Here is a 24,986-nt window from a genome sequence, read left to right on the forward strand (position 1 = left end):
ATTTTGACTTACGATATTTTCGGTTTCTGATGGGTTTCTCGGAACGTAACCCCATCGTAACTTGAGGAGCGTCTGTACAATCCCAACAAAGAGATTCTTATTTCTAAGTTCCACCCATATAACTTCACTGGACGAATCCTCCAGCATATCCACTCTACCTACCTTAGTGATATTCTCCCTAATCAACAGCACAACTCTTCCCCCTCTCTTAACTCCACCTCTATCATCTGCAGCCTGGAGTGACGAGTTTTCAATTGTGGTTCCTCCCTCATCCATGTTTTTGGTATGGCAATAATAAACACAGCTATATTTTCTACATGGTGAAACCAAAATGTATAAAAATACCCTTTAATAAAATCTGACAATGTGCACTTTAACCGCATGTGATTTTTCTATAACAAATCTCAAATTGTGGAGTACAGAGGCAAATAAATAAAAGATGGGTCTTTGTCCTAAACATGATGGAGGGCACTGTATATTCACCCACGCACTTATGATCTTTGCATCCCCACAACCAACAATGCCACATGTCAATGGCAAACTTAGAAATATTCAGCACCCTGATCACTGGTCCCTGTGATAGTCCTGCCACTTTCTGAAATTCCATATGCAGCATATCCAATGGTGTTTCCTTATCTAGTCTAACAGTAACATCCTCATTAAATTCCAGTGGGTTTCTCACATTCAATTTCCCTTCCATAAATCTATGATGACTTACCAAATCTCATCTAAGTGCCATGTCATCCCATCTTTTATAAGAGACTCTTGTATTTTTCCTACAACTAAAGGTTTAACCAGTTTATACTTCCCTGCTTTCTCTTTCCCTCCTTTTTAAATAATGGGGTTACATTTGTCACCAACCTACAGAAGCTGATACATTATCTTTAACTCTGGAAGATGATAACCAATGCATCCACTGTTTCCATGGTGATATGCATTGGAACTGTATGATACAGATTTTCAAACTCTGAAGATTTATCGTCTATCAGTCCCATTATTTTCTTCATCATTTTTTGTTTACTAATACTAATTTCCTTTTATTCATCCTTCTCACTGCATTCTCTGTTTCTTCCTATCTTTGAAAAATATTTGCATCTTCTTCCATGAAGACAGAACCAATGTATTCAGTTTAAAAAAAAGACTCAAAGTGTCTTTTTTTGTAAACCAGCAACTGCACCTCCTTGTTTCTCCAAAGTATTCAGTTAATTTCTTTGCCCTTCCCTTTGTATGCTCTCTTATTTCTATATATAATCTTTTTTTCTTTTCACACACCTGCAGAACGCAACAAATATCTAAATGTTCTATAGTTAATAATACATGAACAAACGGCGCTCTTAATTTCCGAACACACCTCAAATTCTAGTGTTGGAATATTTTGTTCCAGCAATCCACGTAATGTTTTAATGATTGCTTCCAGCCTAGAACCTGTATACTGGCTTCCTGGGGGAACGTTTACAATGGAGAGGGCAGCATGTTTCTTTACGGTTTCCGGCCATTCTTCTGCAATAGATGAAGAAAAATGTGACCAATATAAAGTAATGCAACAACTGTGAACAAAGTACAGCATTATTAATTGGGACATTGCTATGATGCAACAAAACTATATTTCCTCAATTTCTAGTGCAATTGTTAAGTAACACAAATTAGTTTCATTATAAAATAAATTTGCATTTGATCAAATGGAATTATATCTACCGATGTACGCACTAACCTGTATCCTATTTTGCACAATGCAGAGTATAAAATCATACCCAACTATATTTTTCAGCTTTATTTATTCAGTTGGGGAACATAAAGGAATTCGGGAACATGTAGATATATATCCTTGCAAGGCAGCTTTAAGTTCCCAATGTGCAACCTTGATCACTTCTGAGCGCATATGTTGCCTTTCAGGGGCGTCTTTAACATTCAACACTTAAGATTTTTATATTAATTATATAATTATATTATATTGTTAATCGTTATTAATTAATTATTATTATTAACTGTAATATATTCTACAGTGGATTCAGAAAGTATTAATACCTTCACTTTTTCCACATTTTGCTATGTTACAGCCTTATTTTAAAATGGATTAAATTCTTTTTTTTTATCATCAATCTACACACAATACCCCAGAAGAAAAAATGAAAACAGGTATTTAGAAATGTTTGCAAAGTAATTAAAAAGAAATAACTGAAATATCACATTTACATAAGTATTTAGAACCTTTACTTAGTACTTTGTTGAGGCACCTTTAGCAGCGATTACAGTCTCATGTCTTCTTGGGTATGACGCTACAAGCTTGGCACACCCGTATTTGGGTAATTTCTCCCTTTCTTCTCTGCAAATCTCCTCAAGCTCCGTCAGGTTGGATGGGGAGCGTCGATGCACAGTTATTTTCAGGTCCCTCCAGAGATGTTCGATTGGGTTCAAGTCCGGGCTCTGGCTGGGCCACTCAAGGATATTCACAGCTTTGTCACAGGTTCAGCAGGCAGTGAAGAAAGCCAATGGAATGTTGGCCTTCGTAACAAGAGGAGTTGAGTATAGGAGCAAAGAGGTCCTTCTACAGTTGTACCGGGCCCTGGTGAGACCGCACCTGGAGTACTGTGTGCAGTTTTGGTCTCCAAATTTGAGGAAGGATATTCTTGCTATGGAGGGCGTGCAGCGTAGGTTCACTAGATTAATTCCCGGAATGGCTGGACTGTCGTATGTTGAAAGGCTGGAGCGATTGGGCTTGTATACACTGGAATTTAGAAGGATGAGGGGGGATCTTATTGAAACATATAAGATAATTAGGGGATTGGACACATTAGAGGCAGATAACATGTTCCCAATGTTGGGGGAGTCCAGAACAAGGGGCCACAGTTTGAGAATAAGGGGTAGGCCATTTAGAACGGAGATGAGGAAGAACTTTTTCAGTCAGAGGGTGGTGAAGGTGTGGAATTCTCTGCCTCAGAAGGCAGTGGAGGCCAGTTCGTTGGATGCTTTCAAGAGAGAGCTGGATAGAGCTCTTAAGGATAGCGGAGTGAGGGGGTATGGGGAGAAGGCAGGAACGGGGTACTGATTGATAGTGATCAGCCATGATCGCATTGAATGGCGGTGCTGGCTCGAAGGGCTGAATGGCCTACTCCTGCACCTATTGTCTATTGTCTATTGTCTAAAGCCACTCCTGCGTTGTCTTGGCTGTGTGCTTAGGGGCATTGTCCTTTTGGAAGGTGAACCTCTGCCCCAGTCTGAGGTCCAGAACGCTCTGGGGCAGGTTTTCGTCAAAGATCTCTCTGTACTTTGCTCCGTTCATCTTTCCCTTGATCCTGACTAGTCTCCCAGTTCCTGCTGCTGAAAAACATCCCCACAGCATGATGCTGCCCCACCATGCTTCACCGTAGGTATGGTATTGGCCAGGTGATGAGCGGTGCTGCTTGGCATTCAGTACCAAAGAGTTCAATCTTGGTTTCATCAGACCAGAGAATCTTGTTTCTCATGGTCTGAGAGTCTTTTAGGTGTCTTTTGGCAAACTCCAAGCGGGGTGTCATTGTGCCTTTTACTGAGGAGTGGCTTCCGTCTGGCCACTCTACCATAAAGGCCTGATTGGTGGAGTGCTGCAGATATAGTTGTTCTTCTGGAAAATTCTCCCGTCTTCACGGAGGAACTCTGGAGCTCTGTCAGAGTGACCATCGGGTTCTTGATCATCTCCCTGACCAAGGCCCTTCTCCCCTGATTGCTCAGTTTAGCCGGGCGGCCAGCTATGAAGGTTGGTGGTTCCAACGTTCTTCCATGTAAGAATGACGGAGGCCACTGTGCTCTTCAGGACTTGCACTGAAGCAGAGATTGTTTTATACCCTTCCCCAGATCTGTGTCTCGACACAATCTTGTCTCGGAGGTCTATGGACAATTCCTTCGTCTTTATGGCTTGCTTTTTGCTCTGACATGCACTGTCAACTGTGAGACCTTATATAGACAGGTGTGCGCCTTTCCAAATCTTGTCCAATCAATTTAATTTACTACTGGTGGACTCCAATCAAGTTGTAGAAACATCTCAAGGATAATCAATGGAAACAGGATGAACATAAGCTCAATTTTGAGTGTCATAGCAAAGGGTCTGAATACTTATGTAAATGTGATATTTCAATTATTTCTTTTTAATTACCTTGCAAAAATTTCGAACCACCTGTTTTTGCTTTTTTATTATGGGGTATTGTGTGTAGATTGATGATTTAAAAAAAAGAATTTAATCCATTTAAAAATAAGGTTGTATCATAGCAAAATGTGGGAAAAGTGAAGGGGTCAGAATATTTTCTGAATGCACTGTATATATATATTCAAAATCTCTTAATAGTCATAGAAAAATCAGATTATTTTATATTTTAAACCTATTCTGAACATGTTGCAAGTATTTATGGGGAAAAAGCCGGATGAACATTCAGCGTGCAGAATGTCAGCATTTTGCAGAATTTAGTGCAAAATTCTGCACTAAATCTGCACTAAAGTCAGCATTTTAGGCAGATCTAAATTTCTACTAATAAGTGGCATAAAGCTTTAGGTTCCCATGCAAACTTGTTGTATGCAATATTCTTACGTTTCCTGGCAGCCCTTCACTTTTCCATACTATTCTGCTGTAGGACTGCAGTGCAAAGCTGCAGCAATTCCACAGCTTTCAAATTAAGGAGACTGATCAGTCATGTTGTGAAGATGTGTAGAAATTTTAGTCTGGTGGGCTCCCAGCTGACTTCAAACCCTGGGCCATTTTGTTGTTTGACAATTTAATGTCATTGGGCAGCACGGTGGCGCAGCGGTAGAGTTGCTGCCTTACAGCACTTGCAGCGCCGGAGAACCAGGTTCATTCCTGACTACATGTGCTGTTTGTACGGAGTTTGCATGTTCTCCCCGTGACCGTGTATGTTTTCTCCGAGATCTTCGGTTTCTTCCCACACTCCAAAGACAGTACAGGTTTGTAGGTTAATTGGCTTGGGTTTATATACTTGGTATAAGCGTAAATTGTCCCTAGTATGTGTCGGCTTGTATTAATGTGCCAGGATTGAAGGTAGATGCGGACTCGGTGTGCCGAAGGGCCTGTTTCCGCTCTGTCTCGCTAAACTAAACAACTAAAATTCAATTGCTGAAAATATGAAAAAAAGATCAAACATTATGTTCATTATTCCCAATTATAATTTGATTAATAAAAATAATGATATTTTACCTTCGAGTGTAATGTCCTGCTGAAGACTGTCAATTGGGAGTTCTTCACTGCCCCAGGTAATTTCATCCTCCTCAGTGTTGTCCAGGCTGGGCACCCTAAAGCAATCAAGCGATCACAGTGGTCATTTCACATCGTATTATTATATTTATTGATTATAACATTATCTGATAACCACATTTTATCTTCTAGCAACACAAAAACAAAAATGAATCATCCGCTATTACATTACCTCCTGTGGCATGTTTACAAATATGGTTGATAAGCATAGATAGACACAAAAAGCTGGAGTAACTCAGTGGTTTAGGCAGCATCCCTGGAGAAAATGAATAGGTGATATTTCGGGTAAAGACCCTTCTGCAGATAAGTGTATTTACTTCAAATATGTAACTGTATTTTAAATAAACATAGTGGGCCACAAATTTAAGTTCAACATTTTACTTTACTATCATGGCAGAGGAAAAATATCTGATCAGACTATCACGTTTAAATTGGTTTGAGCAGGTAAATATGGTACACAATCCTGGTTATTAAGACCACACAGCTCTTCATTAGTTCACTGGTGCTTTGTCATTACTTGAATCCTTTGGGGTGCATTACCTTTCTGAGGCTGCATCTTTAATGGAGTGCTCCTGCACTGGTTTCTCTACAGTTGCTGAATTTTTCCTAACTGGCTGCAATATTTAATATACATATATTAGTAAACAGAAACAACAAAATTAAATAAGAACACTCCATCAAACAGAAGTAATCTACAAAGAAAACTGCACTGTTTCTTCAACACCAGGAAACATTGATAATTATTCTTTGCAAGCTCACCTGGCTCACTTGAGCAGATGCAGCTGAACTATTGGGGCCAATATTTAAATTGGTAGAGAATGAACACATAGATATGGCGAGGAGGTCACTCATGATGACAAGAATGGATGGAGCTGGAAGTGGGCCAGGGGACAAGGGGAAGGATCTTGTGGCCACCAGTAGGAAAGGAGTGGGGGTTTTTTTGTAGGGCTCATAAAAAGGCTAAAGCAGAAAAATTTAATAGGAATCTGAGGGGTACCTTTTTCACACAAAGAGTGGTGGGTGTATGGAACAAGCTGCCAGAGGAAGTAGTTGAGGCAGGGACTATTGCAACGTTTAAGAAACAATCCGACAGGTACATGGATAGGACAGGTTTAGAGGGATATGGGCCAAATACAGGCAGGTGGGACTAGTGTAGATGGGACATATTGGTTGGTGTAGGCAAGTTGGGCCGAAAAGCCTTTTTCCACACTGTAAGATTCTATGACTATCTATGGCTCAGAGGAACATTTCTGTCCAATGAAGTTTAACAATTATGCAGGGAGATAGGGATAGTAGAAATAAGCAAATAACTCCTTGAAAAGATCATGTCTAATTCTGTATTGTGTTTTTCTTTCCTGTCTGATACCCATTGCTAGTGTCTATTAATGTTCAAAAACCAATTGATCTAAGCATCGAGGCTCCACAACCCTCTGTGTGGACAGAATCCCCTCATGGGTCTAAAATGGTTGTCCCCTTGCACTGGAACATCTGTAGCAGAGCTTGAATTTCTCTTATTAGAGAAAACAATCTCCCAACATTTACCCTGTTAATCCTCAAAATTGCCATAGTCAGCTCTATTTCTTCTAAACTCAGTAGGTATGGACCAATCCAAGTAGGGTCCTCTCAAGCCAGGAATCAAAGAGGTATACTCACATTGCACTGACACCCAGGCAAAATAAATCCTTCTTTGAGTATGGGAAATTAAACTATACACAGATATATGTCCTCATGATTACAGAAGATTTTATTCCTCATGTTTGCTGAGTCTTTTCATGCCCAGGACATTCCTCATCTTCATTGTCCCACATCCTCTCAACCACATTTTGGATAATTATATTTTTATAGATTGCATGACACCATAATGCAAGAAGAGAAGCTATGGTTCCTTGCAAAGAACATGGTAGATAGTGAATTGCATTTGAAATGAAATTGCTGACAAATATAGCAGCTACATTTCATTGTGGAACACCTCATAAATATCAAAGTAAATGGATGTAAAAAAAACTTTGTTTTTATCAAAAAAAATTGTTGATGTTGACTAAAGGGGACTAAAAATTGTGTGGTCTTCCTTGAATAGGTCCTATTCACTACAGCTTTGCTGAATAAAATATCCCACAGCTAATAATGCAGCAGCGCTGTGAAGTACCAGGCCTGATTATGAGGTGCAGTCCAGCACTGAGGCCCTGAAGATTCGGGACACACCAACTGTGTTGAAACAGCAAAAGGAAACTGCTGCCACGGCCCACCATGACTCTGGCATACAGGCAGCTTCACCACATAGTGCATTGAAACACAGAGAATACCAATAAAAAACACCCACATTGTGACTTGCAAATTAAAAAAATAACTGTACACCATCTGTCTACTCATACATCCTTTGCATTTCCAATTTCTGAATGTGATGTTGCTATCTAATCTCTCATCCGTCACAATCAAAATTTCCTCCTGAAAAACAGTTGCTTGCATACCTAAAGCACTGCTATCTCTTCAATCACAATGATAATGACCATTCATCTCTTTGAACACAGGTGATAATCTTTTGACAACATTCAGTTCAAATGTAGAACATGCCCTTGTTTTTGGAATGGTGCTAGCACATTCCTAATACTTTCTGCCTCTAGTGCAAAGACAGCATTCCAACTATATTCCAACTATCTCCCTCTTGGCATGGATTTCATGCAGTTTTACCAGCAACCTCTGCTGGCTCCACAGTGGAACTAACCACCATCTTAGTTGACATTGATGTAAATCACTAAAAATCGGTAATTTTTGACCAAAAAAAATAATTTAAACACTTTTAAAATTAGTTAACTTAATTAAAACATAAGTAAAGAAAAACAGAATTAAACTTACCTTTTTAATTACAATCAATGATCCCATTTGTATGAAGGGGGAGAAGAGGATGCACATTAGGTATGGCAGCAATGGCAGATATAAAACCAAAGAGGCAGATACAAAATGTGTCTGGCCCTTGGTTCAGTAAGTCATGGAATGTCTCTGGCTGCAGTGGCAAATAAGAGAGGTTGTACTTGCCTCAGCATGATTCAGCCGCTTGGTGCTGAATGAGTGTGAAGAGCAAGTTGCAAGGCTGTTGGGTGTGGACACCCAGTTAATCTTAGGGATCATTCACATGATATATATATGCAAGTTTGCTTTCGATAATCGTGGAATTAATCATATATGGGAAAAGGGCAGGAAAGTGATGTTACAGAAATTCAGCCTTAATGTTTTTGAAGAGTTTGAGCATAGTAAGATAATCTTTTGCCAATATTACATGCTTTACCACAACCAACACATGAATGCAATGGAGAAGACTGAAGCATTGGAAATAACTGTCAACTGGATGCTGTGGATAATTCATCTTGACTTTTGCCTGAGGTGCATATCATAACAAAATAAGATTTATTTCAATCCACATATTATCAACAATAGCACACCAGGTAGACTGAAAGAATGTGACCAGATAAAAATGCAGCTGTAGGGCCAAAGATTGATACTACTGATATGCCAACACTTCCAGCGAAGCTGTTTACCATTGTCCCTACAACAGAGATGTCAGTTCAAATGTTCAGCATTTTAAGTATCACTTTTTACTTTAAAATTTCTTTCGCAACTAATTTGCAGACTTTGTGTCTAGTCGACACTTTTTGTGCTATGTTTAGTAACTTATTAACTTTATTTATATGCTGTAACTGTAATTATTTTTGTGCACAACCCGCAGGCATTGCCACTTTCATTTCACTGCACATCGAGTATGTGTATGTGACAAATAAATTTGACTTGACTTGACTTGACTAGCTGCAGGATTGTTTCTCTCTATCGGTGCTCTGGAAGGAATGCGCTCTCAGCCCCGTACAATCCTCCTTACATATTCACGACTGTACTGCCAAATTCTGCTCTAAGCCCGTCATTTATTGACCATCCCTAACTAGCTCTCTGAAGTTGATGGTGGGCCACCTTCTTGAATTGCTTCAATCGGTGTGCTGAAGGTGCACAATCTAATTAGATTAGGACTTCCACCAATTTTACCCAGCAATGTTGAAGAAAATCTGCGTATTTCCAAGCTGGAATGGGAGATGACTGCAAGGGAAACTTGAGAAATTCTATTGTACCTTCTGCCCTTGTCCTGTTGCGTGACAAGGACTGCAGTTTTTTGAGACATTGTTCAAGAAATCTTCGCGAGTTGCAGCAATGCATTTGGTAGATGGTATAATCCTTCCATAGTGTGCCAGAGCAGGGGTAAGTGAATGTTTAATGTGAGGGACCTGGTGACAGATTTAAAAAAAACTATGTCCAAGGTGGCTCAACTGTTGCTGGAACTGCACATCTAAGAAACTGGTGAACATTCCAACTACACCCTTGACTTGAGGATGAAAGATAGTGGAAGAAACCTTCAGGGTCAGGTAAAACCTTTCACAAGAGTGGCGCAGCAGTAGAGTTGCTGCTTTATAGTGCTTGCCGGAGACCCGGGTTCGATCCCGACTACGGGTTTTGTCTGTATGGAGTTAGTACGTTCTCCCCGTGACCGTGTCGGTTTTCTCCGAGATCTTCAGTTTCTGCCCACACTCCAAAGACGTACAGGTATGTAGATGGACTGGATTGGTACATGTGTAAATTGTCCCTAGTGTGTGTAGGATAGTGTTAATGTGCGGGGATCGCTGGTCGGTGCACTCGGTGGACCGATGGGCCTGTTTCCGCGCAGTATCTCAAAACTAAACTAAACATAGGTTCTGATTTCTTCCTGTAGTCCCAGTGTTTATACAGCTGTTCCAGTTAAGTTAACGGTGACCCACCATTCATCAATGACACCTCGTCCCCTCTAAGAATAGTTTTGATGGAGAATTCAATGGTAATGCAGTTACCAGTCAAGGGATGCGGATACACTTCCTCTTGATTCGTATGGGTGTCAATGGTTATGGGGAGGGCAGGAGAATGGGAATGAGTGGGAAAGATAGACCAGCCATGAATGTATGGCGGAGTAGACTTGATGGGCCGAACTTTGTTCCTATAACCTATGAACATGAATTATTGAGGGTGATTATCTGACAATTGTGGAGAATAAATGTTCCTTGCATTTGTCACCATAACTGATTGTTTTCCAGATCCTGTTGCAAACAAAGATGGGCTGCATCAGCTTCTGAACAGTAATGCCACTCTGCAGTGACTAGTAGGGTGCTGCAAGGCACGGTGCTGGGACCCCAGTTGTTTGCAATATATATTAACGATTTGGACGAGTGAATTAAGTGTGACATCTCCAAGTTTGCGGATGACACAAAGCTGGGTGGCAGTGTGAGCTGCGATGAGAATGCTATGAGGCTGCAGGGTGACTTGGATAAGTTGAGTGAGTGGGCAGATGCATGGCAGATGCAGTATAATGTGGATAAATGTGAGGTTATCCACTTTGGTGGCAAGAACAGGAAGGCAGATTATTATCTGGTGTCAGATTAGCAAAAGGGGAGGTGCAACAAGACCTGGGTGTGCTTGTGCATCAGTCACTGAAAGTAAGCATGCAGGTACAGCAAGCAGTGAAGAAAGCTAATGGCATGTTGGCCTTCATTGCGAGAGGATTTGAGTTTAGCAGCAAGGAGGCCCTATGCAGTTGACAGGGCCCTGGTGAGACCGCACCTGGAGTATTCTGTGCAATTTTGGTCTCCTAATTTGAGGAAGGACATTATTGGTATTGAGGGAATGCAGCGTAGGTTCACCAGGTTAATTCCTGGGATGGTGGGACTGGCAAATGATGAAAGAATGGGTCGACTGGGCTTGTATTCACTGGAATTTAGAAGGATGAGAGAGGATCTTAAAGGAACATATAAAATTCTTAAAGGATTGCACAGGCAATAAAGATGACTCTTTGATACTGTATTCAGTCCAATGGTAGCTCACTAGGAAGGACTTTCTCCTCTCCCCTCTAGAATTCAGTCCTTTTAACAATGCTTGGGCCAAGACTGTGATGAATATGGAGATAAGTGGATGTTGACAAAACCCAAACTGTGTGCCAGTGATGGAGATATTGGTGATGACTGCTGGATAGCAGTCATTAATGCCATTGATTACTCTGTTGATAGGTTAGAGCAGATGGACAGGGGAGCGATCGATTATACAAATAGAAAATGCCTCTGCAATGTTTTACTTTATTCAGTAGATAACAACGAATTAAAATTGTCGCTGACACACTGTCAGTGTTCAGCAGAATACCTGAGATGCTGTCTGGCCCTGCAGTCATTACTTTAACTGGTGTGGTTATGTTGATGTCATTATAATTGAATCAAATCACTAAGACTGGCTTTGGTCATGGAGGGGACCCTGGCTGCAGACCAAATTGGATCATCCAGGTGGAATGTGTTTGAAGATCTATACATCAGTTAATCCAGTCTGTGGTGGGTTGGCTGTTAAATACCCCTGGCAAATACCTTACAAATTTCACACTATTTTCACATAGATGTTCTACCATAGTATTAAGGTAAATGATTCAATAATCTGGTTTTGCTTATGTTCATTTGACATTAAAACATGTCCAGTGCATTTGGAGAAATACCCTGTTCCTTTCTGGAAAGTGCCAAGGGAAATATTACATCCCAATTAGAAGTTAAGAACTTTGGTTTAATGATTCGGTCGAAGCACAGCATAACTTGACAGAAGCATCTCCACATGATATTGCAATGAAGTTCAACATCATTCGATTTTCATTCAAGATTTGAGGGATACTATTGAGGTAAGGCTGATAGCTGAGTCCTGAAGTCAAATAATGAAGCACTTCTTGCTTTAGTAAAATGCTTTACATGCTGCTTGTACCTCATGTTAATAGCATCAACAGTCTCATTTGCACAAAAGGGTTCCGTTAAGTACCTCAGGAGAGTCTTCAGGCAGGGAAATACCTTCATAATCCGTATCTTCAAATATGGATGTGACTCGTTTCTTGTGTTCCATCAGTTCACGTAAATATTTATGTTCCTCTGTAGATCGCAAACTATTCTCTGCTCGCGAAATAAAACAAATTAGCAACTATTCCTTTCAAATCATAATCATTGGTAATCATTGAGATTAAGCTCTTCTTAAACATAGCAACTTAGAAAATAGGTGCAGGAGTAGGCCGTTCGGCCCTTCGGCCATTCAATGTGATGATGGCTGATCATCTAAAATCAGTACCCCATTCCTGCTTTTTCCCCATATCCCTTGATCCCTTTAACCAGAAGAGCTATATCAAACTCTCTCTTGCAAACATCCAGTGAATTGACCTCCACTGCCTTCTGTGGAAGAGAATTCCACAGATTCACAACTCTGGGTGAAAAAGTTTTTCCTCATCTCTGGTTTCAGTCTTTCTAATTCGTTTTCCATCTCTGGAGGGCCATGAACAGCTGAAAGGGATGCCAATTTGTTAGCAACGGTTCTATTGCACTTTACATTAATTTAACAAAATGAATATACTGTATTTCGACAGCCGCGGGAGCTTCCATCGCCCCGACTGCGGGAAAATAAAGGGGGAAGAAGCTAAGACGTTATTCCCTCCATCACAGTGAGGAATGTGGATGTTTATCCACTGTGGTGGATGTTTATGTTAACTTTTACGTAGTTGTGTGTCTTGCTGCCTTTTTGTATGACTGGCAAATCAAATTCCTTTTACGTTCTTACATACTTGGCTAATAAATTATTTATAATCTTGTAATTTCTTTAAGTGTGAAATATCCCACTAATTTTTTGACAGGCCTCAATTATTGAAATGATCAGTAAGAACACCTTAAATATTTTTCTTCTCTGTCCAAATACACTGCAGCTAATATCTTTTTATACTGTGCTTTACCTTATATTTCCAATCCCATTTAATACCTTTTCACCCATTAAATGTAGCTCTTTCCTTTTCCTTTATATTGTCTATCAATTACAGCATCACAGGCACAAACTCAGATAATGGACAAAAGCATAGATTATACATAATTATACAAGACTATGAAAAAGAAAAGATAATGCAAAAAAAAGGACATTAATGCAGTCTAACATCATTGGACTTCGTAGAGAATTATGGGCGGCACAGCGGTAGAGTTACTGCCTTATAGCGCCAGAGACCTGAGTTCGATCCTGACAGCTGGTGCTGTCTGTATGGCGTTGGTACATTCTCGCCATGACTGCATTGGTTTTCCCCGGGTGCTCTGCTTTACTCCCACACTCCAAATATGTACAGGTTTGTAGGTAAATTGGCTTTGGTAAAAATTGTAAATAGTCCCTAGTGCTAGAGAATCGTTGGTCGGTGCGGATTTGGTGGGCCGAAGAGCCTGTTTTCATGCCGTATCTCTAAACTAAACTAATACAACATCCATTGGTAAAAACATAGGTAGCTCAAAGCATCAAGGGCAGTTATGATTGAAATGAAGTACTAAATTGACTTAAAGTGGGAAACCACTTTTGGTGATAATCCTCAGAATGTTAGACCAGTGTACCAAATATATTGGTAACTGACAAACTTCTGCAACATTCCCTTGGCTAAATTCAGAAAAAATCATAGAGCCTAATTCGGCATTACATTCCAAAGTCTCAGATAGTGATTATTTTAGTTCAAAGGAAAGAGATTAAAATGGGGGGAGCTGGGGGGAGAATCTAAATTGTGGCCTCTCAACCACATGATGTTACCTGTGGTATTTCTTGGTGTAGTAATTAGAATCGAAGTAAAACACCTTTTGGGTTCTGGCTGAACAACTTCACTCAGACACCTGAGCATCCCAGCTTCTTGGTGAGCAATATCTACATTAAACATGAGAGGGAAGCAAGATTTAGCGGAGATAGGGGTGGAAAAATGCAGTGAATATCAGAGTCTTCATGCGATGGCTATTTCTCAATCCTGCTACCATTTATTTATATTGCTCCAATAACATTTACAATTGAATACTAATAGCTAAAGATGATACATACAAGACATTTATAATTGAACTGTAATGTCACCTTAAAGGTTTAGGCACCAACTTGCCATCGGTCATTAACTCTGGCAGCCTGACACCAGGTCTATTAACTTTGTGAACTCTAACTTTGTGCAGCTAAGTTGTTCTGCCTTCAGTGGAGAGCAGTGAGCTGTTGAAAAGTTCAGGGATGTTTTCTGAAGAAGGCGGAATGTATACTTTCAGAAACAGAATATTTAAGATCTGAACAACCGGAAAGGGATGAGGCTTGATGTCACAATGGCAGAATGGAACAAAATGGTAGAAGTTCTTAAGCAGAATCATCAGATTGGAACTAAATTATTGGACTGAATCAGTACCTCAGGACAGCCAGCAATTACAGCATGAAAACATTTGGACATTAAAGGAAGGGGGCAGTTTAGAGTCCACAAAGTTACAAAGGATAGGTTTTACGAATAAGTCAAGTCAAGTCAATTTTATTTGTATAGCACATTTAAAAACAACCCATGTTGACCAAAGTGTTGTACATCTGATTAGGTACTAAGGAAAAAATGAAACATACAGTAGCACGCAAACATAACAGCACATACAAAACAGTTCACAGCGCCTCCTCAATGAGCCTCAAACGCTAGGGAGTAGAAATAGGGTTTGAGCCTGGACTTAAAGGAGTCGATGGAGGGGGCAGTTCTGATGGGGAGAGGGATGCTGTTCCACAGTCTAGGAGCTGCAACCGCAAAAGCGCGGTCACCCCTGAGCTTAAGCCTAGACCGCGGGATAGTGATAAGACCAGGATATAGCTGGAGCAGGAAGACAGTGGGATAGTGGAGGTGACAGGTGAGTGACCTCTCCCCTGCCTCTCAGTCTGAAGAAGGGTCTCGACCCCAAAAGTGACCTTTTGCTTTTCTCCACAGCTGCTGCCTGACCTGCTGAGTTACTACAGCATTTTGTGTCTATCTTCATTGGGAGTGAAATGTACAACTTCGCAGGCGAAACAGAATATTGATCAGCACTGTTAAAGAATATTAGGGTAAATCTGATAGTGTCACCTACAGCAGGGGTGTCAAAATATCGGCCCGCGAAGGGGTCCAATCCGGCCTGCAGGATGATTTGTCACCTCCCCGCTCCCCAGCTCCCAGGTGAGTGGAAGCTACGCCCATATCCGGCCATGCGGTGACGCGGGCGGGAAGGGGCCGGCGTTGGGGAAGGTGGGGAGTCTTTGCGTTGTTGTGGACACTGGGAAGTGTCTGGGCTGCCGCCACAGAGACCGCCACCATGTACCTAAGACCCAGTGAGTGCGTGGATACAGGCTGGTGGGAAGTTGCCGCACTGTGAATGGGGTCGCAGCCAGCCATCCCAAATCTGAGCTGCTCTCCACGGTGGGGTCTCTGGGTTAAGGTTAGATGGGATGTGAAGACATGCTGGTAGTTATGCAGGAATAGGGAAGAGAAGGGAGAAGGTGGTGGTAAAGGAAGGGGACAGGGAGCAGATGAGGGAAGGGAGGGTTTTTAGAGATGAGGAAGAGAAGAGAGGGTGTCAAGGGAGGGGAGTTGGTGAGTAGATGGTAAAGAAAGGAAGTAGGGAGGGAGGGGGTGAGGAAGGGAGCAGATGAGAGAAGGAATGGTGTTTAGGGATGAGGGAAGGGAGGTGATTTCGGGATGAGGTTAGGAAAGAGAGAGGATGAAGTAAGGGAGGGGAGTGGGGGAGTAGTTGGAAGGAAGGAAGTGGGGATGAGAGAAGGGATAGGCTGAGGAAAGGGAGAGGGTAGGTGAGGGAGAAGGTGAGGGTAAAGAAGGTCATGAGAGGTGAGGGGACAGGATGTGAGGGGGAAGAAAGACATAAGGAGAAGGATGGGGAGTGGGGCCTTCAGGTGAGATGATGGACAGACCATCTTTCACCATGCCAGGTAGCTGCTGTTTGGCTGTTCACCACCCAGCGAGCCCATTGTGGGCAAAACATAAACACTGTAGGAAGACTATAATTCAGGGGAACAGAATTAGGCCATTTACCCCATCAAATGCCATTCAACCATGGCTGATCTATTTTCTCTCTCAACCACATTCTATTGTCTTCTTTCTCCCTGTAACCTAATCAAGACCCATCAGTCTCTGCTTCAAAAATACCCAATGTCTTGGCCTCCACCGCTGTTTGTAGCAATGAATTCCACAGATTCACCACCCATTCCTCCTCATCTCCATTTTGAATGTATGATCTTTTATTCTGATGCTGTGACCTCTGGTCCTAGACTCTCCTATTACTGGAAACATTATTTCCACATCCACTCTCTCTAGGGTCTAGATACCAATCATAAAAGTAATGCTTGCTGGGCAATCTTCTTCATAAGAAACAAAATTTATAAAGTGAAACACTTTGTAGTTATAGCAGAGACTGAGACACATGAGAGCAGGTTGAAAAAACCAAGGCAGCGAAAGCTGTGGGAGCACGGGCGCGTGCGTTCGCGCGTGCACAACTGATCCGGCCCGCATGGTCGCATTTTGCCCATTCCGGCCCGACCTAAAATGAGTTTGACACCCATGTGTTTGAAGACCAATGGCTTTCAAAACTATTCCTCTTGTGTCCTGATGGCCATTGGACCGAGCTGAATCCTTGTCTCTGCTGCCCACCATATCACTGCACCCTCTACCCCAAATTTATCATGTCCACAGTGTGGGAAGACAATTACACCAGGCATAGGTGGTGGTAAAATCAACTGTGCCTTGTTAATTGCAGGCATCTATATACTAAAACTCTCGTTTGTTTATTTGTTTGTTCCTGAACTACAGCCAAAACTGTACACAATAACACGACAATTTTAGGCCCACCTTACTCACCATCGTCCCTTTGGTGCTAATAACCATATAACCATATAACAACTACAGCACGGAAACAGGCCCGTTCGGCCCTACCAGTCCACGCCGACCACTCTCTCTGACCTAGTCTCATCTACCTGCTCTCAGACCATAACCCTCCAATCCCCTCCCATCCATATACCTATCCAATTTACTCTTAAATAATAAAATCGAGCCTGCCTCCACCACTTCCACTGGAAGCCCATTCCATACAGCCACCACCCTCTGAGTAAAGAAGTTACCCCTCATGTTACCCCTAAACTTTTGTCCCTCAATTCTGAAGCTATGTCCTCTTGTTGGAATCTTCCCCACTCTCAAAGGGAAAAGCCTACCCACGTCAACTCTGTCCGTCCCTCTTAAAATTTTAAAAACCTCTATCAAGCCCCCCCTCAACCTTCTACGCTCCAAAGAATAAAGACCCAACCTGTTCAACCTCTCTCTGTAGCTTAAGTGCTGAAACCCAGGCAACATTCTAGTAAATCTCCTCTGTACCCTCTCCATTTTGTCGACATCTTTCCTATAATTTGGCGACCAGAACTGCACACCATACTCCAGATTCGGCCTCACCAATGCCCTGTACAATTTTAACATTACATCCCAACTTCTATATTCGATGCTCTGATTTATAAAGGCAAGCATACCAAACGCCTTCTGCACCACCCTATCCACATGAGATTCCACCTTCAGGGAACAATGCACAGTTATTCCCAGATCCCTCTGTTCCACTGCATTCCTCAATTCCCTACCATTTACCCTGTACGTCCTATTTTGATTTGTCCTACCAAAATGCAGCACCTCACACTTATCAGCATTAAACTCCATCTGCCATCTTTCAGCCCACCCTTCCAAAAGGCCCAAGTCTCTCTGTAGACTTTGAAACTCTACTTCATTATTAACTACACCACCTATCTTAGTATCATCTGCATATTTACTAATCCAATTTGCCACACCATCATCCAGATCATTAATGTAAATGACAAACAACAGTGGACCCAACACAGATCCTTGGGGTACTCCACTAGACACTGGCCTCCAACCTGACATACAATTGTCAACCATTACCCTCTGGTATCTCCCATTCAACCATTGTTGAATCCATCTTGCAACCTCACTATTAATACCCAACGATTTAACCTTCTTAATCAACCTTCCATGTGGAACCTTGTCAAATACCTTACTGAAGTCCATATAGACAACATCCACAGCCTTGCCCTTAATGGACGATGTTTCATTGAAATCGGTGTTATATTTTTTAAGTTATTCACATTTTAAAGTTTAAATCTATCTCCTAGGGAGGGAGGGAAGGAAGGGGGTGGAGCGAGGGAGGGTTGGGGAGGAGGGAGGATAAGGGGAGCTGAGGGGGGTGGAGTGGGGGGGAGGGAGGGTGGGGGGAGGAAGGGGAAGGGTGGGGGAAGGGAGAGGGAGGGTGGGGGGAGGGAAGGTTGGGGAGGAGGGAGGATAAGGGGAGTTGAGGGGGGTGGAGTGGGGGGAGGGAGGGTGGGGGGAGGAAGGGGGTGGAGGGAGTTGGGAGGAGGGAGGGAGGGGGTAGGGGAGGGGAGGAAGGGGAAGGGGAGGGGAGGAGGGGGGAGAGGGGAGGAGGGGGAAGGAGGAGAGGGGAGGGGGTTGGGGGTCGGGGCGGAGGGGGAGGGGGAGAGGAGAAGGTGCTTACCATTGCAGGAGAGGTTTCGGCCCAACGGGTCCACTTGGTCTAGTAAAATGTAAAATTAGTTCTAATGTGGAATATTTTGATTGCTTCATAGTAAGTTCAATGTTTGGCTGGCTAATCGCCAATTCTCAATCAGCAGTTACTCAGTTACTTACAAGCAGGATTCTTAGAAAATTGTTGATTAGAGCAGTCCAGGACAAAACAAAACAACTGTTTCACGCTTACCTGCATCATTCTGCACCTCAGGGGATGAAACTGCTGTGTCAGCACCCTTGCTTGTGTTGCTCCCTTTGGTGGCAGATTTAGCTCTTGAGATAGTTAAAATCACCAGCCCCGTGGTTCTACGCACTGCTGCCACTGCTTCACTGTGGGAGAATCCTACCACAGACTCGCTATTAACCTGTGATTGAGGAATAAAAGCAAGAATAGGTGCGTGCAACTTATTTTTGTAAGACACCTCCCTGCAAGACTTACACTGCATTACATGACACACCCCGTCAATCTTCCTTAACTATCTGTGAGATGGTATGAATTGTAATACAGGGAGTGTTAATTGTAATGTTATGTTTAAACAGTTATAAATTTAAAAAAATGTTCAGTCTGCATCCACTATAAATTTACATATTTATTTCCCATTAGCACCTACCAAATGACTTTACAACTTATTAAAAAAATAATTGAGGTAAAATAATTAGTCCTCAATTGCCGTAAAATATTTAGTCCAGATAATTGAGGTAAAATTAATTAGTCCTTTAATTCACAACTTTTCCAAGAAACTATAATACTAGTTTTCCAAATATAAATATTAACCCATTCACCCCTCCAAATAATTTCTAATTATTCCAAAGATAAGTGCAACACTGTTGACCTAACAAACACAAGTTATATGATATTGAATTAATCATGAATAAACAAAAGTTATTCACATAAATTTTAGGCATAGCTATTCAGCCCATTGAATCCACTCCTGATTCTGTCCCAGCTCTTGGTCCAGACTTTGCATCAGGTGTCATCCAACGACTGACAAAATCCTGCAGTGAATGTCCAGACACCCTCTGGTCACTGGGAAAAAAACATGTTTCCTCAACTCCTTTCTGGTCCTTCCACCAATTACCTTAAATATTTGACTTTATGTACAATTCTCTGATTGAGACCCATTTCGATTTTATATGTTTCTAAACTACAAAGTGAAATACTTAGACTTGATCTCGGAATATTCATATACCTCAAGGAAATTAAACAGAAAATGCCCATTTTGTATTTGCATGAAAAGGTTAAATCTATTTGGCATTAAATCTTTTGGGGTTATTGGAAGCTGTTGTTGATATTTATCACTGTTTTACTAAAGTCACATGGCTATTCGGAACAAATCAAATCTGATAACTAAAGTAGGTGATCACATTTGACTTACAATACGACCCTTTCTCTTCCTGTGCCATTATTCTATTTATTGCTTCTTCATCTAAAACTACCAGCATCCACTTCCTTCCTGCTCTCTGCATGTGTCTACAAACTGGCAATCTCTCTCACACATTTCACGGTGAGTCTACATCCCGAGATTGATGGTTAATTCCAAAATCCTTAAGGAAGTTAAAAGATGGAAATAGTAAAAAGTGTCAGACTATAATTTTTCCACATTTTGTATAAATAAATATCGCGTCTGAGACTGGAAGTTTTAAATCCATCCCTCCTATAATCTTGAAAAGGGGTGGCCAAAATTATACAGATTATTTTACATGCAGTGGTTTTCATGTGTTTAATATGAGCTTCTAGCTTTTATCTCCTATGCCTATTTTTTTTAATTTAGGAGGATGAAAGACAAAACCTACTTTGCTGGCTTTACTGTGCACTAAACATTATTCCCATATCATGTAAATGTCTCGATTGTAATCATGTATTGTCTTTCTGCTGACTGGATAGCACGCAACAAAAACTTTTCCTTGTACCTCGCTCGGTACAATAAACTAAACTAATTAAGAGGTAGTGTTGACTTCTGAAAGATCTCTGCTGTGTCGCAGCTGGAGTGTCATGCTGAGATTTGAAGTTCTTATTAGGCAGTTCTTGAGTGTCAAAAATGGTTTACTTCCACTCTGTTGATCTCATTGAATTATAAGATTCTTTCATGGCTTTATCGGGTAGATGCAGGGATGATGTTTCACATGGCTGGAGAGCTTAGAATCAGGGGTCAAAGCCTCACAATCAATGGTTGATCAATCACCATGGAGACAAAGAGATATTTCTTCGGCTGGAAGCTAGTGAATATTTGGAATTCATGACACAGGAGGACTGTGGAGGATCAGTTGCTTAGTATGTTGAAGACATGTTCAACCAGTAGATTTTTAGATGTTGAGGTAATCAAGGGATTTGGGGCCAGTGCAGGAATGAAGCACTTAATTAAAAGATCAGCTGTGATTACTGAGTCAACTCAGACTATTCACTTCAACAACTTCCACTTTATAGGTCCCATTGCCTCGTCTTTACCATGGCATCTAGTTCCTTGTCACTATTTTAAGTCAAAGATGAGCACTTGCATGGGTCCCAGCTATGCTTGTCATTTTATTGATTGTATTGAACACTCGTTATTCCAAACATTCCCCAACTCTTCCTCCGCTACATCAATAACTGGATTGGAACTGCCTCCTGCACCCATGCAGAACTTGTTGTCTAACTTTCACTCTGCCTTCACATTCACAGACGATCTTTGGCATTCTCTCCATTTTCTTGATCTCTCTGTCTCCATCACAGATTGATGGCTACTATAAGCCCACTGACTCCCACAGCGATCTTGACTACACTTCCTCCTATCCTGCATCTTGCAAGGAGGCCAACCCTTGCTCTCAATTCCTCTGTCTCCACTGCTTCTGCTCCAAAGATGAAGTTTCCCACTCTAGGACATCAGAGATGCTCTTTGTTCTGTAAACTTGGTTTCCCCCCAGCTGTTGTGCAAGAAACGCTCACCTGTATCTTCTGCAGCTCAGCTCTCATTCTCCCTTCACCCTCCTCCCTCCTCCCTCCCACCCCCCCAGAAGGAAGAAGGATAAAGTTCTCCTGGTTGTCAACTTTCACTAAACTAACCTTTGCATCTAGCACATCATTCTCTGACATTTCCGTCATCTTCAACGTGATCCCACCATCAGTCACATCTTCCAGTCTCCTCTCCGCTTTCTGTAGTGACTACTTTTTGGTTCGATCACCCCTTCCCACCCAACCCATCCCCGTCTCAGGTACTTTCCCCTGCATTCACAGGAGATGCAACATCTGTCCCTATAACTCCTCTCTCAATTCCATCCAGGGACCACAGCAGCTCTTCCAGGTGAGACAGAGGGTTATCCTCCAAACTCACCTATTACATTCTGTACTCCTGATGTTCAGTTTGGTTTGGTTTAATTTAGAAATACAGCATGGAAGCAGATCCTTCGGCCCACTGAGTCTACGCTGACCATCAATCACCCATTAATACTAGTTCTATGTTATCCCATTTTCTCATCCACTACCTTCACATTAGGGGCAATTCACAGAGGCCAATTAACATAAACCGGCACATCTTTGGGATGTGGGAAGAAACTGGAACACCTGGATGAAACCCATGTGGTGACAGGGAGAACATGCAAACAATGCTCTAATTCTCTTTTCTGTAAAACACTCCTTAAAACACACCATTTTAAGACATCAGAGGTTCGGATTGAACCTGGGTCTCTGGCACTCGTGAGGCAGCAACTCTACCAGCTGCTCCACTGTGCCATGAAACCACCAAGCATGGATTTGATGATCTTTCACTGAATACTTGTGCCCTGCTGCCAAGGCCTGCAGGGACTCCCATTTACAAACTATTTTTAACTCTTATTCCCTACTGACCTTTCTGTCTTGGGCCTCCTCCAATGCTGAAGTGAGGCCACATGGAAATTGGATGAACAACATCTCAGATTCCACTTAGGTAACAAACACCCCAACAGCATGAACATAGAAATCTCCAATTTCAAACAATAACCCCCTACTCCATCTCTATCCCCCACCCAGCGCACCCATTTCTCGTACCCTCTGGTATGTACATCTCTCATCCTCATGTTCCAGATATCCTTTATCCCCATCTCCCCTCACCCCATCCTCTTAACCTTCTCTCCAGCTTCACATTTTATTCCTCCTCTTCATTCCTTTATCTGATACCCTTTTGACTCCTATTCACCTCTATCTTTTGTCACCATCTCCAATCATCTGCCAATTAAACCCCCTCCTCACCTGTATCCCCCCATCACTTGCTTGGCATTTCCCCACCCAATCTCTCTTTTCTGACTTTCTCCCCACCCACTAGGCTGTAAATGCTATTTTAATATGCTACAATGCTTTATGATTCCATAACATTGACTTGCCTGAAGTAATTGGTCACCAACTTGCAGCCTTCCGTCCACAGCAGCTGCCCCACCATGATGAACACTCTTTACAAAAATACCACTCTCACCACCCACTAATGAGAAGCCCAATCCTGAGGGAAGCTTTTCAAGCTTTAATTGCAGCACTTCATTCTATAGAGAGAGAAATAAAAGCACTGAATATCCTTATGGAACTATGGCTAGGCTTTAAATCTCAGCATATGAAACACTTCAGAATGTTTTTGATCAATAATACTACAACTGTTTTCTTTCCATTTGTGAATCTTGATGTCCACCTGACACCTGCAGTGTAAACTATGAGATCAGAATTTGCAAGAAGCTTATGATTTGCCCTTTAACAAAATTATGAAAAGACATCTCATCGGAAGTTAACATTTTTAACTTGTATGGTAATAATAAAGAAGCTAAATGTTTTGCAATGAAATCATATATCCTACTTAAAATAACATCGGAAATTATTTTTAATTGGGCAACTACAAACAGCATAATCATCAACAAAATGCTATATTCCATTGATGAATATTGTGACCAAATGCTCCTACCTCTGATATATTTGCGTTAGACAATGCATCACATTCAATCTTCCTGTTTCCACAAATCTGTCCTGGTGGCAGAAGAGACACATAGATATTAAACTCAAATGTGACTAATAAGTTTTGAAAAATCCCAAGCATGTTTTTTCTGAACAAACCTGAGCTATGCACTTGAAAGTGTAGAATCACCAGCCAAAGTAATAAGTGAAACCATTCCTTACATTTCTCAATCGCCACAGATACAATGCATCAAAAACAACACAATTAGCATCTTATGCTGTGTAATTTTCATCTTGGTACTTTCTAGGGGAATTTGAAATCTGGTCATTGTACACAAATTTCTTCAGAGTTGTGCCTCATTCTAAATTTCCAACCTTCTGTTCTTCTGTCTTTTTATTCTTATTTCTAACCAAAACTATTCATCAACAATATAGCCTGATTTTATGAGCATCAGTACGCAAGTCTGACATCAAAGCTTGTGCCTGCATGCTGTTTTACTATTCATTCAACAATGCCAAAGAAAATAAGTATGGCTTGATCTTGAATTCACAACACTGTTTAACTGGTTGTTGCAAGTCTTGTTCTTCTTCTTAGGCCCCCTCGGTCATGGCTGACCATGGGTGATGCATCCTAGTTGGATGTGTGGTGGGATCGGATGCAAGCCTGGGCAAGTATGCTCTAATAAAAACATTTAAGACCATGTCATTGAAATTGAATTTACAAGGACTCTGAAGAGCAGCATAGTATCCAAATTTTCAAAGGTAACGGCTTCAGATTTATTACTTAGTGATTCATAAGGGTGGCACTATGGCACGCCTGGTAGAACTGCTGCCTCACAATGCCAAAGACCCACTTACGATCTTGACCATGGGTACTGTCTGTATGGAGTTAACACGCTCTCCCTGGAATTGTGTGGGTTTTCTCTGGATGAACCAGTTTTCTCCCACATCCCAAAGTTGTGCGGGTTAGTACGTTAATTGGTCTCCGTAATTACTCCTAGTGTGTAGGTAGTGGATGAGAAAGTGGTATAACATAGAACAGGTATGAATGGGTGATCAATGGTCGGCATGGACCTGGTGGGCCGTAGGGCCTATTTCCATGCTGTATCTCTAAACTAAACTAAATTATTGCTTGCAAAACAATTAGAGATTTTTAATGTAATTTTGAAATGTCAAGACATTATGCTTAAGCATGAGTTTGGCGAGATGGTAGAGAAGAAACAATTTATACTGTGAGATCCCATTTGAGAACACGATGTGACCAGCAATACTGAATCTGGTGTCTTCAAAAAATCTTTGAAACTTTGTTTGCTCAGTTCAACTTTCAGGAAACTGTTTTTTGATTTTAAATATGAAGAAAATAATGAACATTCATCTTTCACATGAACATCTGTGAAACTGCAAACACTGGGGTAAAAACGCCTGAAAGA

General features: G+C 41.5%; 1 protein-coding gene across 1 annotated transcript in view; it reads right to left on the minus strand.

Annotated features, from left to right (window-relative positions):
• Nucleotides 1–24,986, minus strand: part of ptpn13 (protein tyrosine phosphatase non-receptor type 13) — a 211,947-nt gene that overhangs the window by 12,883 nt on the left and 174,078 nt on the right. The window contains exons 36-44 of the mRNA XM_078401914.1: nucleotides 23,567–23,628; nucleotides 23,004–23,156; nucleotides 18,862–19,036; nucleotides 18,640–18,678; nucleotides 13,862–13,972; nucleotides 12,086–12,213; nucleotides 5,777–5,850; nucleotides 5,180–5,274; nucleotides 1,352–1,500 (exon numbers count right to left, since the gene is read on the minus strand). Of these exons, the coding sequence (XP_078258040.1) occupies nucleotides 1,352–1,500; nucleotides 5,180–5,274; nucleotides 5,777–5,850; nucleotides 12,086–12,213; nucleotides 13,862–13,972; nucleotides 18,640–18,678; nucleotides 18,862–19,036; nucleotides 23,004–23,156; nucleotides 23,567–23,628 (986 nt within the window). The remainder of the gene's footprint in view (nucleotides 1–1,351; nucleotides 1,501–5,179; nucleotides 5,275–5,776; nucleotides 5,851–12,085; nucleotides 12,214–13,861; nucleotides 13,973–18,639; nucleotides 18,679–18,861; nucleotides 19,037–23,003; nucleotides 23,157–23,566; nucleotides 23,629–24,986) is intronic.

The sequence above is a fragment of the Rhinoraja longicauda genome, chromosome 1 (assembly GCF_053455715.1).
Source record: "Rhinoraja longicauda isolate Sanriku21f chromosome 1, sRhiLon1.1, whole genome shotgun sequence".
Lineage (NCBI taxonomy): Eukaryota > Metazoa > Chordata > Chondrichthyes > Rajiformes > Arhynchobatidae > Rhinoraja > Rhinoraja longicauda.